General features: G+C 43.4%; 1 protein-coding gene across 2 annotated transcripts in view; it reads left to right on the forward strand.

Annotated features, from left to right (window-relative positions):
- Positions 1-15427, forward strand: part of LOC139407293 (1-phosphatidylinositol 4,5-bisphosphate phosphodiesterase beta-4-like) — a 170733-nt gene that overhangs the window by 112311 nt on the left and 42995 nt on the right. For both annotated transcript variants that reach the window (XM_071150946.1, XM_071150948.1), the window contains exons 11-23: positions 14-114; positions 818-875; positions 3287-3395; positions 5234-5444; positions 5572-5665; positions 5943-6022; positions 8981-9065; positions 9234-9324; positions 9470-9565; positions 11215-11348; positions 12352-12447; positions 13034-13175; positions 13473-13557. In XM_071150946.1, the coding sequence (XP_071007047.1) occupies positions 14-114; positions 818-875; positions 3287-3395; positions 5234-5444; positions 5572-5665; positions 5943-6022; positions 8981-9065; positions 9234-9324; positions 9470-9565; positions 11215-11348; positions 12352-12447; positions 13034-13175; positions 13473-13557 (1382 nt within the window). The remainder of the gene's footprint in view (positions 1-13; positions 115-817; positions 876-3286; positions 3396-5233; positions 5445-5571; positions 5666-5942; positions 6023-8980; positions 9066-9233; positions 9325-9469; positions 9566-11214; positions 11349-12351; positions 12448-13033; positions 13176-13472; positions 13558-15427) is intronic.

Raw genomic sequence — 15427 nt, forward strand, 5'->3', positions numbered from 1 at the left:
TTATCTCCCTCAGAGCGAGGAGATAGAAGACTCAGCCTTCCCCTTTGACATCTTCTACGCCCTGACTCAGAAGATCTGCCCTCGTACTGACATCCAGGAACTCTTCAACAGAATGTGAGTTGTCACTAGCTCTACTCCCCAGACCTCTTTTACTGTACTCTCTACCTTCAATAGCTACTCTGTTCTCCTTCAGCCTACTGTAGAAAGCTAACTGCACCCTCAATGCTAGTCACATCTAAGTGTGCAGTCAGTGTAGGAGTAACAAGGTCTGAAATCACACAACCCAGTTAAGGATGTCTTTTCATCCAGTTTTGCTCACTGGGAAGACATTTCCAGTACAATATCTACAACATTGTATTGTTGTGTATTTTCCCAGCTGTGGTTCTGATAGTAATGAGATATTTAGTAATGGCCGTTTGTTCAACTGTTGTGTTGATGGCTGTAGTGTAGACACTGTATGTGCATGACGGAGTAGAAGAAGAGTGAGAGAGAACGTGTTGTAAGTATGTTGGTGTTTGGTTGAGAGATCAACATTTATTAAACAGTCTGCAGCTTCTCTACTAATAAACTCTGCGAAACCTAACCTGCTTAAACAGTGACACATTAACACGTTTGTTTTAAACTAACTCAACAGTATTTAAATGTTCGAACTGTGGTGATTTTAACATGTTACAGAAATGTTGATAATAAAATGTAACACGGCATTGTTCTGTTTTGACCCTTTAGAAAAACCTTCTGCTTTCTAGTCACTGGCTGACTGGCTGAGAGGGTTTTTAAGAAACATAACATTTTGTTTTTCTAATTAATTCCTTTGCAGCAATGGGGACAAAAGTGATTTTTTAAACGTAGACCAGTTAGTCAGCTTTCTGAATGAAGTAAGCTCTTTATCATTCATTAACTTCTCTGTGTGACTGCTTGACCCCTACCCTCTCACCTGACACGGGGTAGAAGTTGCTCTTAGGCAATGATATAGGATCCGTTTCAGATGGCCCTCCTCAAATCCTTAAAGGAACATTTCACCATCATATTCATCATCTCCAGCACCTCCCCATCAATGTGTGAAAATGGCGTGTTTCTATGTTCTGTGTAAAAATATTACGAAGGCAATTCGGAGGCAATGCCTACTTACAATTGGTGAAAATCACACGAATAAGACAGATGTCATTGGAAACACATCTTCCTATATATTTGTTACTGTAAACATAGAAACACACCATTTTCACATATGTTGTGGTGGTGCTGGAGATGATGAATATGAAGTTGAAAAATGGGGAACAATTGGGAGATACAATGCATAACTGATCTTAGATCAGTGTCTGTAGGGGTAACTTCATCCTGCCCCTCTCAGCTGCTTTCCACCATCCCCGACCTATACTGAACAAAAATATAAACGCAACATGTAAAGTGTTGGTCCCATGTTTCATGAGCTAAAATATTAAGCACAAAAAGCTTACTTCGGCTCAAATGTTGAGCACAAATTTGTTAACATCCCTGTTAGGGAGCATTTCTCCTTTGCCAAGAAATTCCATCCACCTGACAGGTGTGGCATATCAAGAAGTCGATTAAACAGTATGATCATTACACAGGTGCACCTCGTGCTGGGGACAAAATGTGCCACTCTAAAATGTGCAGTTTTGTCACACAACACAATGCCGCAGATTTATCAAGTTTTGAGGGAGCATACAATTGGCATGCTGACTGAAGGAATGTCCAACAGAGCTGTTTCCGGAGAATTTAATGTTAATTTCTCTACCATAAGCTGCCTCCAACGTCATTTTAGAGAATTTGTCAGTACACCCCACTAGCCTCACCACAGACCACGTGTAACCACGCCAGCCCAGGACCTCCACATCCGGTTTCTTCACCTGCGGGATGGTCAGAGACCAGCCACCCAGACAGCTGATGAAACTGAGGAGTATTTCTGTCTGTAATAAAGCCCTTCTGATTGGCTGGGCCTGGCTCCCCAATTTCAGCCAAATGAAATAAATTCATTAGGCCCTAATCTATTTCACATGACTGGGCAGGGCCACAGCCATACTGTAGGCCCTCCCACTTGGGAGCCAGGCCCACCCATGGCTGTGGCTTGCCCAGTCATGTGAAATAGATTAGGGCCTTATGAATGTATATCAATTGACTGATTTCTTTATAGAAACTCAGTAACATTGTTGAAATTGTTGCATGTTTGCGTTTATATTTTTGTTCAGTATATTTCTCCCCAGCCCCGCCTACTTGTGACTGATTGTGTAACCATGGCAAACCGGGGAGGGAGGAGCTTTCTGTTTGGCCATTTTGTCTGATTTCTGTCTACTTGCTACCTGCCTGCCTTCAAGTTTCACATTTTATTGTCACGTGCACTAGCACAGTGAAATGCTTTTCTTGCTTTCTCTTTCCCAACAATACAGTGATCAATATTGGTTCCTATTCACTTTCTTTTGTGCTAGTGGTCTCTGCTTTGGCTGAAAACGTACCTGCTTCTACTTCTATCTACTGTGTGTAAGGCTTTTTCTCTGTGTGCAATGCTGAAGTGAATCCCCATTAGTACAAAGGCTGTGAATGTTACCTGCTATAGTGGCAAGTGGTGTTGTTATGATCCCTGCTGATGTGTGAATCTCTACCCTCTCTGCTTGTGAGACCACATGCATTCCCTACCTTTGGCTAACACACACCTCCAATACCCACCCCATTGCAGTAGCTCTGTACCAGTAATTGTAGCATTTTGGTTTTCATTTGAACACCCACAAATGAAAGATGTGTTTGTACCGGAGTTAGTACTATATACATTGTCACTGTATCAGTCTAAACTGTTACTCTCTGTTGTTTGCCAGCTGTGTGTGTGTTTAGTCTCTTGTTATAATGGTCCCAATCCTAACCTGACTGATGTGTGTAACAGAGGTGGTGCAGTGAGCAACACTTGCATGATGAGTAGCCTAACGCTAGCTTGAGACATGAAAGCTGCCGTTAGCTCCAGGAGTTCATTCCTAGGCATTGGCTCAGCAGGCTAAAATAGTCTGGTGCTACCTAGACAAAAACCCTGGTTCAAACTCAGTTGGTCACATGACTTGTGCACGTAAAGTTTCTTGAAAGTAAAATAAATAAATCAACAGTTTCTTGAAAGTTTTGCCAAAAGCATACATTAGTGTCCATGGTGGGATTTACACAAAGGTTTAAGTTACATTCACAATTCTCAAGTTAGGAATGGGACATATTGCCTTAGTGTGCAGTGGCATGCATGTGTACAGTATGTGCTTGTGAGTGAGACGGTGTTGTGTATCATTGCTTTCTCCAGAATCAGCGCGACCCGCGGCTAAACGAGATCCTGTTCCCCTTCTACGACCCGAAACGAGCCATGCAGATCATCGAGAAGTACGAGAGAGACCCAGACCTCAAGAAGAAAGGTGAGAGGGATGGATGTAGAGAGAGATGCAGATGTGAAGAAGAACGGTGAGAGTGGAGTGGATGGAGAGTAGGAGAAAAAGTGAGGATTCTCCAAAGCAAAATGGAATAACTAATCTATGCCTGTTCTGATAAAACCTTTTAGGCATTTAGACTCGGGGGGGGGGGGGGGGGGGCCTTGCTTGACCACACCCTCCTTCCTTGCTCCTGCCCTGCCTCTTCCACCAATGCATTTGTTTTTATGGACAGAAAAGAGCAGAAGCTCTGAGCTGTCTGATCAGGCCCATTGTCTATTGTCGTCAACCACAAACACTTGTCCTGTCTACCCTACCTGCACTCACCTGTTCTGTCTAGTCTGCCTCATTAATTACTGTTGTCATGTTCTTTTGCATAATTTAACAAGGGTGGCAATAGCAGGATACCTTTGGATTAACAATCAACATGTTTGGCACTAGATTACACCTATCTAAACATACTTTACATTGTTTGCGAAATCAGACATAATATCACTATAATCCGAGTGTTCATTTTCAAAAGTTGCTTTCATTTCAGCGCATCTAATTTGTAAACATTTCAACTGTATTAAATTATTACTTTTTTTAATTGCATAAAAAATGAACACCCATCTTTCTTCTCTTTCTGGTGATCTAAGTGTCTAGACGGTGCGATAAATCCCAGACGAAGATATAATGGAAAAACAATAAATGTGTTTGAATACCCATACTAACATACAGCGTCGCCTGTCTGCCGGAAGTTGATGCTGTTGCTATGCAACAACAAAAGACTAGCTAAACATTTTACGATTTCAATCTAAATTCAATCTGGAGTACCAGAGCATTGTCAGATTGTCCATTTGTAAATTCAATCTGGAGTACCAGAGCATTGTCAGATTGTCCATTTGTAAATTCAATCTGGAGTACCAGAGCATTGTCAGATTGTCCATTTGTAAATTCAATCTGGAGTACCAGAGCATTGTCAGATTGTCCATTTGTAAATTCAATCTGGAGTACCAGAGCATTGTCAGATTGTCCATTTGTAAATTCAATCTGGATTCGTAAATTCAATCTGGAGTACCAGAGCATTGTCAGATTGTCCATTCGTAAATTCAGAGCGTTTCGCTCTAGGACACTCTGGCCGAGGAGGAGGGTTGATCCGAGCATTCTGGCCTCAACGGCAGTCAAGCACCCAGGCTAACTGGCTAACTATTTCCAGACACAAATGAGAGAATAACTCACTAACGCCATTTATTCTCCCAATCAGAGTTGGTTAGGCAGTTTTCATGTTATCCAGAGCGCTGGTGACTGTAACTGTGTTGCTGGCAACAATTGAATTACAATTTTTTTTGCCAATGTTTAGTAACCCCGGCCATATATTCAACGGGTGTTGTGCCTTCGTAAATCCATCAGTTATTCTGCGCTCTGGTACTCAGACGAGAGGGCTCTGAAATCGGAGTAGATGGGCAGAATTAACCATGTCTATTGAGAACTCACAACCACTACACCACTTAGCTAAGAATGACGTAAATAATCAAATCAATTAACATTGGGTAGTTAGTTAGATAGCATATAGTTAATATACTGCCTGGCAAGTTCCATGTATTAGTAGCCAACTAATGTTAGGATGGTAACTAGCTAACATACCGGTACATACTGTAATGCATTACAGTAAAATGAAAGCAATTAATCCATCGAGATTTAAGTGACAAGGGGATTTTTTCACCCCTCAAACACAGGAAATAGATGGCTGAAAAAGACAGATCTTCAGCTGGTCCAGGTCATTTATGTTACATTTAGCAGACCCCCTTACACACTCTCCATCTCCCCCTCCTCCACTCCCCCAGGCCGTATGTCCAGCGATGGCTTCTGCAGGTACCTGATGTCAGATGAGAATGCCCCGGTGTTCCTGGACTGTCTGGAGCTGTACCAGGACATGGAACAGCCGCTGGCTCACTACTTCATTGCCTCCTCCCACAACACCTACCTGACCGGGAGGCAGTTTGGAGGAAAGTCCTCTGTGGAGATGTACAGACAGGTTCTGCTCTCCGGCTGCAGGTAGGTGTGGGAGGGTCAGGGTAGGGGGGGTGGGGGGTGAAATGGTGGCGGGGAGGGTATGGGGGGTTGTGTGTGTGTGTGTGTTTATATACAGTATGTCAACTGTTTTGTATGTGTATGATGTCAGGTGTGTAGAACTAGACTGCTGGGATGGAAAAGGAGAAGACCAGGAGCCTATCATCACTCATGGCAAGGCCATGTGTACTGACATCCTCTTTAAGGTACACACACACTCTCACACACACAAAACACTATTTTACACATTCAGATTTGTCTGATCATTCACACAACTTTTGTATAAATTACATATGGTAAGTCTACCCTCTTGTGTTCATAAATGGATACAGCATCTAATTGAGACCTGCAGATCCATTTGAATTTACTGTTATTGATCAGACACAGATCAGAGACTTATAGCAAGTGATATATAATGGATTCAATGTGATATATAATGGTTCTAACATCAATCCCCATGTTGTTGTTTATCCCCTCAAACAGGATGTGATCTCAGCCATCAGAGAAACAGCCTTTGTTACATCTGAGTATCCTGTGATCCTGTCATTTGAAAACCACTGCAGGTAGAATTTCTAGTGCTGAGCGATGACCTTGCTTTAATAAAACATGTTAGTTGTGCATATTATATTTGTTTAATTTGATGACTTTATTATTTCATTCCATATCATCATCTCATCTCTATAGAGCTTCTGCCTATGCTCTCTGACAAAATCACTATTTTGTAGTTCAAAGTAAATAAGGCATACTTCTATGACTGTATATTCAGGTAGAGATACCTCATGAAGCGACAGCTTCTCTGTATATCCCGTGACCATTGTGCGTTCTTCAGTCTCTTCTAGATAAACATTGCGCATTGACTTCACAGAAAAAACGTAATGAAATGGGATTTAAATCATTGAACCGACATCAGCCAATTAGTTGTTTAAAAATGATGAACTGAAATGTCAGCTAATCACAGCACTAAGGATTTCACTATGATCCAGAATGTAAAAAAAAATATTATACATGACAATATTTACAATTTATTCCATTGTGTCCGATTGAATTACATGTAACAGTGTAACTATTATGAATTTGTAATTTAATGATACATTTTTTGGGGGGGAAATGGAACTAACACTCACACTGACTTTGCTGATAACTACAGTACCAGTCAAATGTTTGGACACACCTACTCATTCCAGGGGTTTTCTTTATTTTTACTATTTTCTACATTGTAGAATAAGAGTGAAGACATCAAAACTATGGAATACATGGAATCATGTCGTAACCAAAAAGTGTTAAACAAATCAAAATAGATTTTATATTTGAGATTCTTCAAAGTAGCCACCCTTTGCCTTGATGACTGCTTTGCACACTCTTGGCATTCTCTCAACCAGCTTCATGACGTAGTCACCTGGAATGCATTTCAATTAACAGGTGTGCCTTCTTAAAAGTTAATTTGTGGAATTTCTTTCCTTAATGTGTTTGACCCAATCAATTGTGTTGTGACAAGGTAGGGGTGGAATACAGAAGATAGCCCTATTTGGTAAAAGACCAAGTCCATATTATGGCAAGAACAGCTCAAATAAGCAGAGAGAAACAACAGTCCATCATTACTTTAAGACATGAAGGTCAGTCAATACGGAAAATGTCAAGAACTTTGAACGTTTCTTCAAGTGCAGTCGCAAAAACCATCAAGTGCTATGATGAAACTGGCTCTCATGAGGACCGCCACAGGAAAGGAAGACCCAGAGTTACCTCTGCTGTGCTATGATGAAACTGGCTCTCATGAGGACAACCACAGGAAAGGAAGACCCAGAGTTACCCCTGCTGTGGTATGATGAAACTGGCTCTCATGAGGACCACCACAGGAAAGGAAGACCCAGAGTTACCTCTGCTGTGCTATGATGAAACTGGCTCTCATGAGGACAACCACAGGAAAGGAAGACCCAGAGTTACCTCTGCTGTGGTATGATGAAACTGGCTCTCATGAGGACAACCACAGGAAAGAAAGACCCAGAGTTACCTCTGCTGTGGTATGATGAAACTGGCTCTCATGAGGACCACCACAGGAATGGAAGACCCAGAGTTACCTCTGCTGTGGTATGATGAAACTGGCTCTCATGAGGACCACCACAGGAAAAGAAGACCCAGAGTTACCTCTGCTGTGGTATGATGAAACTGGCTCTCATGAGGACCACCACAGGAAAGGAAGACCCAGAGTTACCTCTGCTGTGCTATGATGAAACTGGCTCTCATGAGGACCACCACAGGAATGGAAGACCCAGAGTTACCTCTGCTGTGGTATGATGAAACTGGCTCTCATGAGGACCACCACAGGAAAGGAAGACCCAGAGTTACCTCTGCTGTGGTATGATGAAACTGGCTCTCATGAGGACCACCACAGGAAAGGAAGACCCAGAGTTACCTCTGCTGTGCTATGATGAAACTGGCTCTCATGAGGACCGCCACAGGAATGGAAGACCCAGAGTTACCTCTGCTGTGGTATGATGAAACTGGCTCTCATGAGGACCACCGCAGGAATGGAAGACCCAGAGTTACCTCTGCTGTGGTATGATGAAACTGGCTCTCATGAGGACCACCACAGGAAAAGAAGACCCAGAGTTACCTCTGCCGCAGAGGATAAGTTCATTAGAGTTACCAGCCTCAGAAATCGGCAATTAACTGCACCTCAGATTGCACCTCAGAGTTCAAATAACAGACACATCTCAACATCAACTGTTCAGAGGAGACTATGTGAAATCAGGCCTTCATGGTCAAATTGCTGCAAAGAAACCACTACTAAAGGACACCAATAAGAAGAAGAGACTTGCTTGTGCCAACACCAGAAATGGACATGAGATCGGTGGAAATGTGTCCTTTGGTCTGGAGTCCATATTGGAGATTTTTGGTTCCAACCGCCGTGTCTTTGTGATACGCGGTGTAGGTGAACAGATGATCTCCTCGTGTGTATTTCCCACCGTAAAGCATGGAGGAGGAGGTGTTATGGTGTAGGGGTGCTTTGCTGGTGACATTGTCTGTGATTTATTTAGAATTCAAGGCACACTTAACCAGCTTGTCTACCAAAGCATTCTGCAGTGATACACCATCCCTTCTGGTTTTCGCTTGGTGGAATAATCATTTGTTTTTAAATAGGACAATGACCCAAAACAAACCTCCAGGCTGTGTAAGGGCTATTTGACAAATTGAGATGGTTTGGGATGAGTTGGACCACAGAGTGAAGGAAAAGCAGCCAACAAGTGCTCAGCATATGTGGGAACTCCTTCAAGACTGTTGGAAAAGTATTCCAGGTGAAGCTGGTTGAGAGAATGCCAAGAGTGTGGAACGCTGTCATCAAGGCAATATATTTTTTATTTGTTTAACACTTTTTACTCACTACATGATTCCATATCTGTTATGTCATAGTTTTGATGTCTTCACTATTATTCTACAATGTAGAAAATAGTAAAAATTAAAAAAAACTCTTGAATGAGTAGGTGTGTCCAAACTTTTGACTGGTTTGATCCTGTGTGTTTTAGTAAACCCCAGCAGTACAAGATGGCTCGGTACTGTGAGGAGATCTTTGGAGACTACCTACTGAGGCATCCTCTCGAGGGATACACTGTGAGCCATCTACCTGCTACCACACTATACCTGTCTTTCTCCTTTCTACGGTGTCTATCTGTACCGTGTCTGATAGTTCATCATGGTTGAACATAATAAACAATATGTACAATACTGTAAATGTCTCCTTCCATTTTGTAAAAAAGGAACGTTTGTTGTTGTTGCCAGGTTGAAGCGGGTCGTCCCTTGCCTTCTCCCATCGACCTCAAACGCAAAATCCTCATCAAAAACAAACGCTTGAAACCTGAGGTGGAACAGAGTACGTATACAGTGACAGTCAACTTTATGCAAGAATAGTTTTATATCTGCAGTTACAGATGTTGCTACTGCTGGACTGTTCTCTCACTCTGTATGATGGTTTTGTTGACTACACTATGTTGACTTGTGTTGTTGTTGTTCTACAGAGCAGTTAGAGTCCTTTAAGAAGCACATGGAGGCTGGAGAGACCAACACACCAGCTATCTTACTGGGAGCAGAGACAGAGGAAGATGTGGAGAATGGTGAGTGTGTGTGTGTGTGTGTGTGTGTGTGTGTGTGTGTGTGTGTGTGTGTGTGTGTGTGTGTGTGTGTGTGTGTGTGTGTGTGTGTGTGTGTGTGTGTGTGTGTGTACACAAGGGGTCTTCTTTTGTTTCTTGTTCTGGTGTGTAGTCACTTTGGAGACTGAGATATTCACACACTTTGTATCAGTTCACTAGAGGATGTGTGTGTCTTTGTGACCATGTGTGTGTGTTGGAAGGGTAACTGTGTGTGGTGGAAGGGTAACCGTGTGTGTTGGAGGGTAACTGTGTGTGTTGGAAGGGTAACTGTGTGTGTTGGAGGGTAACTGTGTGTGTTGGAGGGTAACTGTGTGTGTTGGAAGGGTAACCGTGTGTGTTGGAGGGTAACTGTGTGTGTTGGACAGTTGTGTGTGTTGGACCCTGTGTTGGAGGGTAACTGTGTGTGTTGGAGGGTAACTGTGTGTGTTGGAGGGTAACTGTGTGTGTTGGAGGGTAACTGTGTGTGTTGGAGGGTAACTGTTTGCATTGGAGGGTAACTGTGTGTGTTGGATGGTAACTGTGTGTGTTGGATGGTAACTGTTTGCATTGGAGGGTAACTGTGTGTGTTGGATGGTAACTGTGTGTGTTGGAGGGTAACTGTGTGTGTTGGAGGGTAACTGTGTGTGTTGGATGGTAACTGTGTGTGTTGGATGGTAACTGTGTGTGTTGGAGGGTAACTGTGTGTGTTGGAGGGTAACTGTGTGTGTTGGAGGGTAACTGTGTGTGTTGGATGGTAACTGTGTGCGTTGGAGGGTAACTGTGTGCGTTGGAGGGTAACTGTGTGTGTTGGAGGGTAACTGTGTGTGTTGGATGGTAACTGTGTGTGTTGGAGGGTAACTGTTTGCATTGGAGGGTAACTGTGTGTGTTGGATGGTAACTGTGTGTGTTGGATGGTAACTGTTTGCATTGGAGGGTAACTGTGTGTGTTGGATGGTAACTGTGTGTGTTGGAGGGTAACTGTGTGTGTTGGAGGGTAACTGTGTGTGTTGGAGGGTAACTGTGTGTGTTGGAAGGGTAACTGTGTGTGGTGGAAGGGTAACCGTGTGTGTTGGATGGTAACTGTGTGTGTTGGAGGGTAACTGTGTGTGTTGGAGGGTAACTGTGTGTGTTGGATGGTAACTGTGTGTGTTGGATGGTAACTGTGTGTGTTGGATGGTAACTGTGTGTGTTGGATGGTAACCGTGTGTGTTGGAGGGTAACTGTGTGTGTTGGATGGTAACTGTGTGTGTTGGAAGGGTAACTGTGTGTGGTGGAAGGGTAACCGTGTGTGTTGGATGGTAACTGTGTGTGTTGGAGGGTAACTGTGTGTGTTGGAGGGTAACTGTGTGTGTTGGATGGTAACTGTGTGTGTTGGATGGTAACTGTGTGTGTTGGAGGGTAACTGTGTGTGTTGGATGGTAACTGTGTGTGTTGGATGGTAACTGTGTGTGTTGGATGGTAACTGTGTGTGTTGGATGGTAACTGTGTGTGTTGGAGGGTAACTGTGTGTGTTGGATGGTAACTGTGTGTGTTGGAGGGTAACTGTGTGTGTTGGATGGTAACTGTGTGTGTTGGAGGGTAACTGTGTGCGTTGGATGGTAACTGTGTGTGTTGGAGGGTAACTGTGTGTGTAGCTCTAGGTGATGTGAAGGAGGTGAACCCTGACTTGAAGATCAGTACATCAGAGGAGCCTAGTGAAGACAACAGCCTCAGCACCAGTGTCAGTGTGAAGAAAGAAGGAGAGGAGAGGGACAACAGCATAAAAAAGGTATACATTTTTTAAATGGAATTTGTGTTTTTAGGTAAGACTTAGGGCTTTATTTTAACAAACCTAAGTTGGACATGATTTGGAAATGCCCACACATGTCTATATAAGGTCCCACAATTGACAATGCATGTCAGAGTGAAAACCAAGCCATGAGGTTGAAGGAGTTGTCACTAGAACTCTGAGACAGGATTGTGTCAAGGCACAGATCTGGGGAAGGGTACCAAAAAATGGCTGCAGCATTGAAGGTCCCCAAGAACACAGTGGCTTTCATCATTCTTAAATGGAAGATGTTTGGAACCATCAAGACTCTTCCTAAAGCTGGCCACCTGGCCAAACTGAGCAATTGGGGGAGAAGGGCCTTGTTCAGGGAGGTGACCATGAACCTGATGGGAGAACCTTCCAGAAGGACAACCACCCCTGCAGCATTCCGCCAATCAGGCCTTTATGGTAGAGTTCCCAGACAGCAGCCACTTCTCAGTAAAAGGCACATGACAGCCTGCTTGGAGTTTTCCAAAATGCACCTAAAGGCCTTGGACTGTGAGAAACAAGATTATCTGGTCTGATGAAACCAAGATTGAACTCTTTGGCCTGAATACCAAATGTCACGTCTGGAGGAAACATGGCACCATCCCAACGTGGTGGCAGCATCATGCTGTGGGAGGGACTGGGAGACTCGTCCGGATCGATGAAAAGATGAACGGAGCAAAGTACAGAGAGATCCTTGATGAAAACCTGCTCAGGACCTCAGACTGGGGCAAAGGTTCACCTTCCAACAGGTCAACAACCCTAAGCACACAGCCAAGACTACGCAGGACTGGCTTTGGGACAAGTCAACAATTGAATCCATTTTAGAATAAGTCTGTAACGTAACAATGTGGAAAAAGTCAAGGAGTCTGAATACTTTCCGAATGCACGGGTGTAAACGGGTGAACTGCTGTTTCATCCGATCAGCATCCAGGACCCAAACGACCCCGTTTATAATGAACTATTGTTGTGTGTTCAGGTTGTGGAGGAGGATCCAACAGAGATGTCTGAGGCCACAGAAGCTACAGACACCACAGACATCTCAGAGGCTTCTGAGGATAACAACATCAAAAAGGTATGGGAGTTGGTTCAGCTGCTCTTTCTCTCTTTACTGGTCACAAACTATCCTTTTCTCTAAGCTCTAGCCAGTGTAAAGCTCTTTCTCTCTTTACTGGTCACAAACTATCCTTTTCTCTCCCTACTGTTGAGTGTGTAGTCTTGTTGAGTGTGTAGTCTTTTCTCTAAGCTCTAGCCAGTGTAAAGCTCTTTCTCTCTTTACTGGTCACAAACTATCCTTTTCTCTAAGCTCTAGCCAGTGTAAAGCTCTTTCTCTCTTTACTGGTCACAAACTATCCTTTTCTCTCCCTACTGTTGAGTGTGTAGTCTTTTCTCTAAGCTCTAGCCAGTGTAAAGCTCTTTCTCTCTTTACTGGTCACAAACTATCCTTTTCTCTCCCTACTGTTGAGTGTGTAGTCTTTTCTCTAAGCTCTAGCCAGTGTAAAGCTCTTTCTCTGGTCATTTATATATTGATAATGAGAGTGTTCCTAACTGACTTGGAGGTGCTTTATAACTACTGTATCTCTGTTTGTATAGTGAGGAGACTGGAAGACAACAGAGATGTGTGAGTGTAAAACAACAGTGTGTTTTCTGCTCCTGTGTAGACTGGCGAGACGACGGATGACGAGGAGGCTCTGATAGCCTCGTACACATACGTAGGAGCCACCACCAACATCCACCCCTACCTCTCTGCCATGGTCAACTACGCACAGCCAGTCAAGTTCCAGAGCTTCGACGTCGCAGAAGGTAACCTTCAACAGTAATGCTAAATGAACTGATTGAGTGAGTGTTTAGTTACGGTGATTGTTAAACTTCTAGAACTTGTACTGCAAGATGAAGCTGGTTCAGATGATTTAGTTACTTGAGCTGTCATGGTGCAACATCAAAGTTGTGGGTTGTAATGGTACACTTCTAGATGTGTCAGTTACATTAGTCGGATGCGCTCTCTCTTCTCTCTTTAATTCTTTCTCTCTCTCTCTCTTCGTCTTTCTTATTCTCTCTCTCTCTCTCCCATTTTAACTCTACTGTCTCTTCTCTCCCCAGAGAGGAACATCCACCACAACATGTCGTCATTTAATGAGTCAGTGGGTTTGGGTTATCTAAAGACCAACGCCATCGAGTTTGTCAAGTATCCTTTGGTCCAGTGTCAACACTCACACAGCATGTAAATGCACACAGACAACATAGACACGATAAACACAGTAATTCCTGACCTGTGAAGCAGTCAAGATGAGTCCATAGTCCTTTATGTTACTATTCTTCTTAATGAATTACGGCATCAAAAGTGACTGACTCCCTAGATGTTCTAGACGGCAACAGAACCAATATCCATAGTGAGTCCCTTGGACCTTTTTATCCATGCCAAACTTAGTGCAAAACCACGCCCACGGGTAACCTAGCAACATTCAACAGAACCAACATCCATAGTGAGTCCCTTGGACCTTTTTATCCATGCCAAACTTAGTGCAAAACCACGCCCACGGGTAACCTAGCAACATTCAACAGAACCAACATCCATAGTGAGTCCCTTGGACCTTTTTATCCATGCCAAACTTAGTGCAAAACCACGCCCACGGGTAACCTAGCAACATTCAACAGAACCAACATCCATAGTGAGTCCCTTGGACCTTTTTATCCATGCCAAACTTAGTGCAAAACCACGCCCACGGGAAACCTAGCAACATTCAACAGAACCAATATCCATAGTGAGTCCCTTGAACCTTTTTATCCATGCCAAACTTAGTGCAAAACCACGCCCACGGGTAACCTAGCAACATTCAACAGAACCAATATCCATAGTGAGTCCCTTGGACCTTTTTATCCATGCCAAACTTAGTGCAAAACCACGCCCACGGGTAACCTAGCAACATTCAACAGAACCAACATCCATAGTGAGTCCCTTGGACCTTTTTATCCATGCCAAACTTAGTGCAAAACCACGCCCACGGGTAACCTAGCAACATTCAACAGAACCAACATCCATAGTGAGTCCCTTGGACCTTTTTATCCATGCCAAACTTAGTGCAAAACCACGCCCACGGGTAACCTAGCAACATTCAACAGAACCAACATCCATAGTGAGTCCCTTGGACCTTTTTATCCATGCCAAACTTAGTGCAAAACCACGCCCACGGGTAACCTAGCAACATTCAACAGAACCAACATCCATAGTGAGTCCCTTGGAGCCTTTTTATCCATGCCAAACTTAGTGCAAAACCACGCCCACGGGTAACCTAGCAACATTCAACAGAACCAATATCCATAGTGAGTCCCTTGGACCTTTTTATCCATGCCAAACTTAGTGCAAAACCACGCCCACGGGTAACCTAGCAACATTCAAAGCCAAGCTGATTGGTCAGAGTTTGAATGTTCCCTGTGACAAAGTAAATGTGTGTGAGAGAGGAAGAATGCTAGAGAGGGAATCCCCTCAGAGTTTGCTCGTGCCTGCTATGCCACAAACCGCGGGAGATGCGCAGTTGCGCGGCCTCATTTGAAATGAGCTCAATGAAAGGCAAGCAACAAGTAACTCTGTAGATAGCTAACATTACATGATTGTCATTAATAGTGAATCAATGGAGCTAGCTTTGCCCATTCAGCTAGAGCTACTGTTGCTATGCAGCATGCATAGTTGCCAACGAGCACAAATATCATGTCGCTAAGTATCTCAATAGTCCTTTTGAAAACACTTAGGTAACCACACTGAGCTAACAGTAGACAACACACACTACTAGACAGCTTCAGCCCAATCGCTGTCGTAAGATACAGTTGAAGTCAGAAGTTTACATACACTCAGGTTGGAGTCATTAACTTGTTTTTCAACCACTCCACAAATTTCTTGTTAACAAACTATAGTTTTGGCAAGTCGGTTAGGACATCTACTTTGTGCATGACACAAGTAATTTTTCCAACAATTGTTTACAATTCTAGTGGGTCAGAAGTTTACATACACTAAGTTGACTGTGCCTTTAAACAGCTTGTAAAATTTCATAAAATGATGT

This window comes from Oncorhynchus clarkii, chromosome 4, assembly GCF_045791955.1.
Source record: "Oncorhynchus clarkii lewisi isolate Uvic-CL-2024 chromosome 4, UVic_Ocla_1.0, whole genome shotgun sequence".
NCBI lineage: Eukaryota > Metazoa > Chordata > Actinopteri > Salmoniformes > Salmonidae > Oncorhynchus > Oncorhynchus clarkii.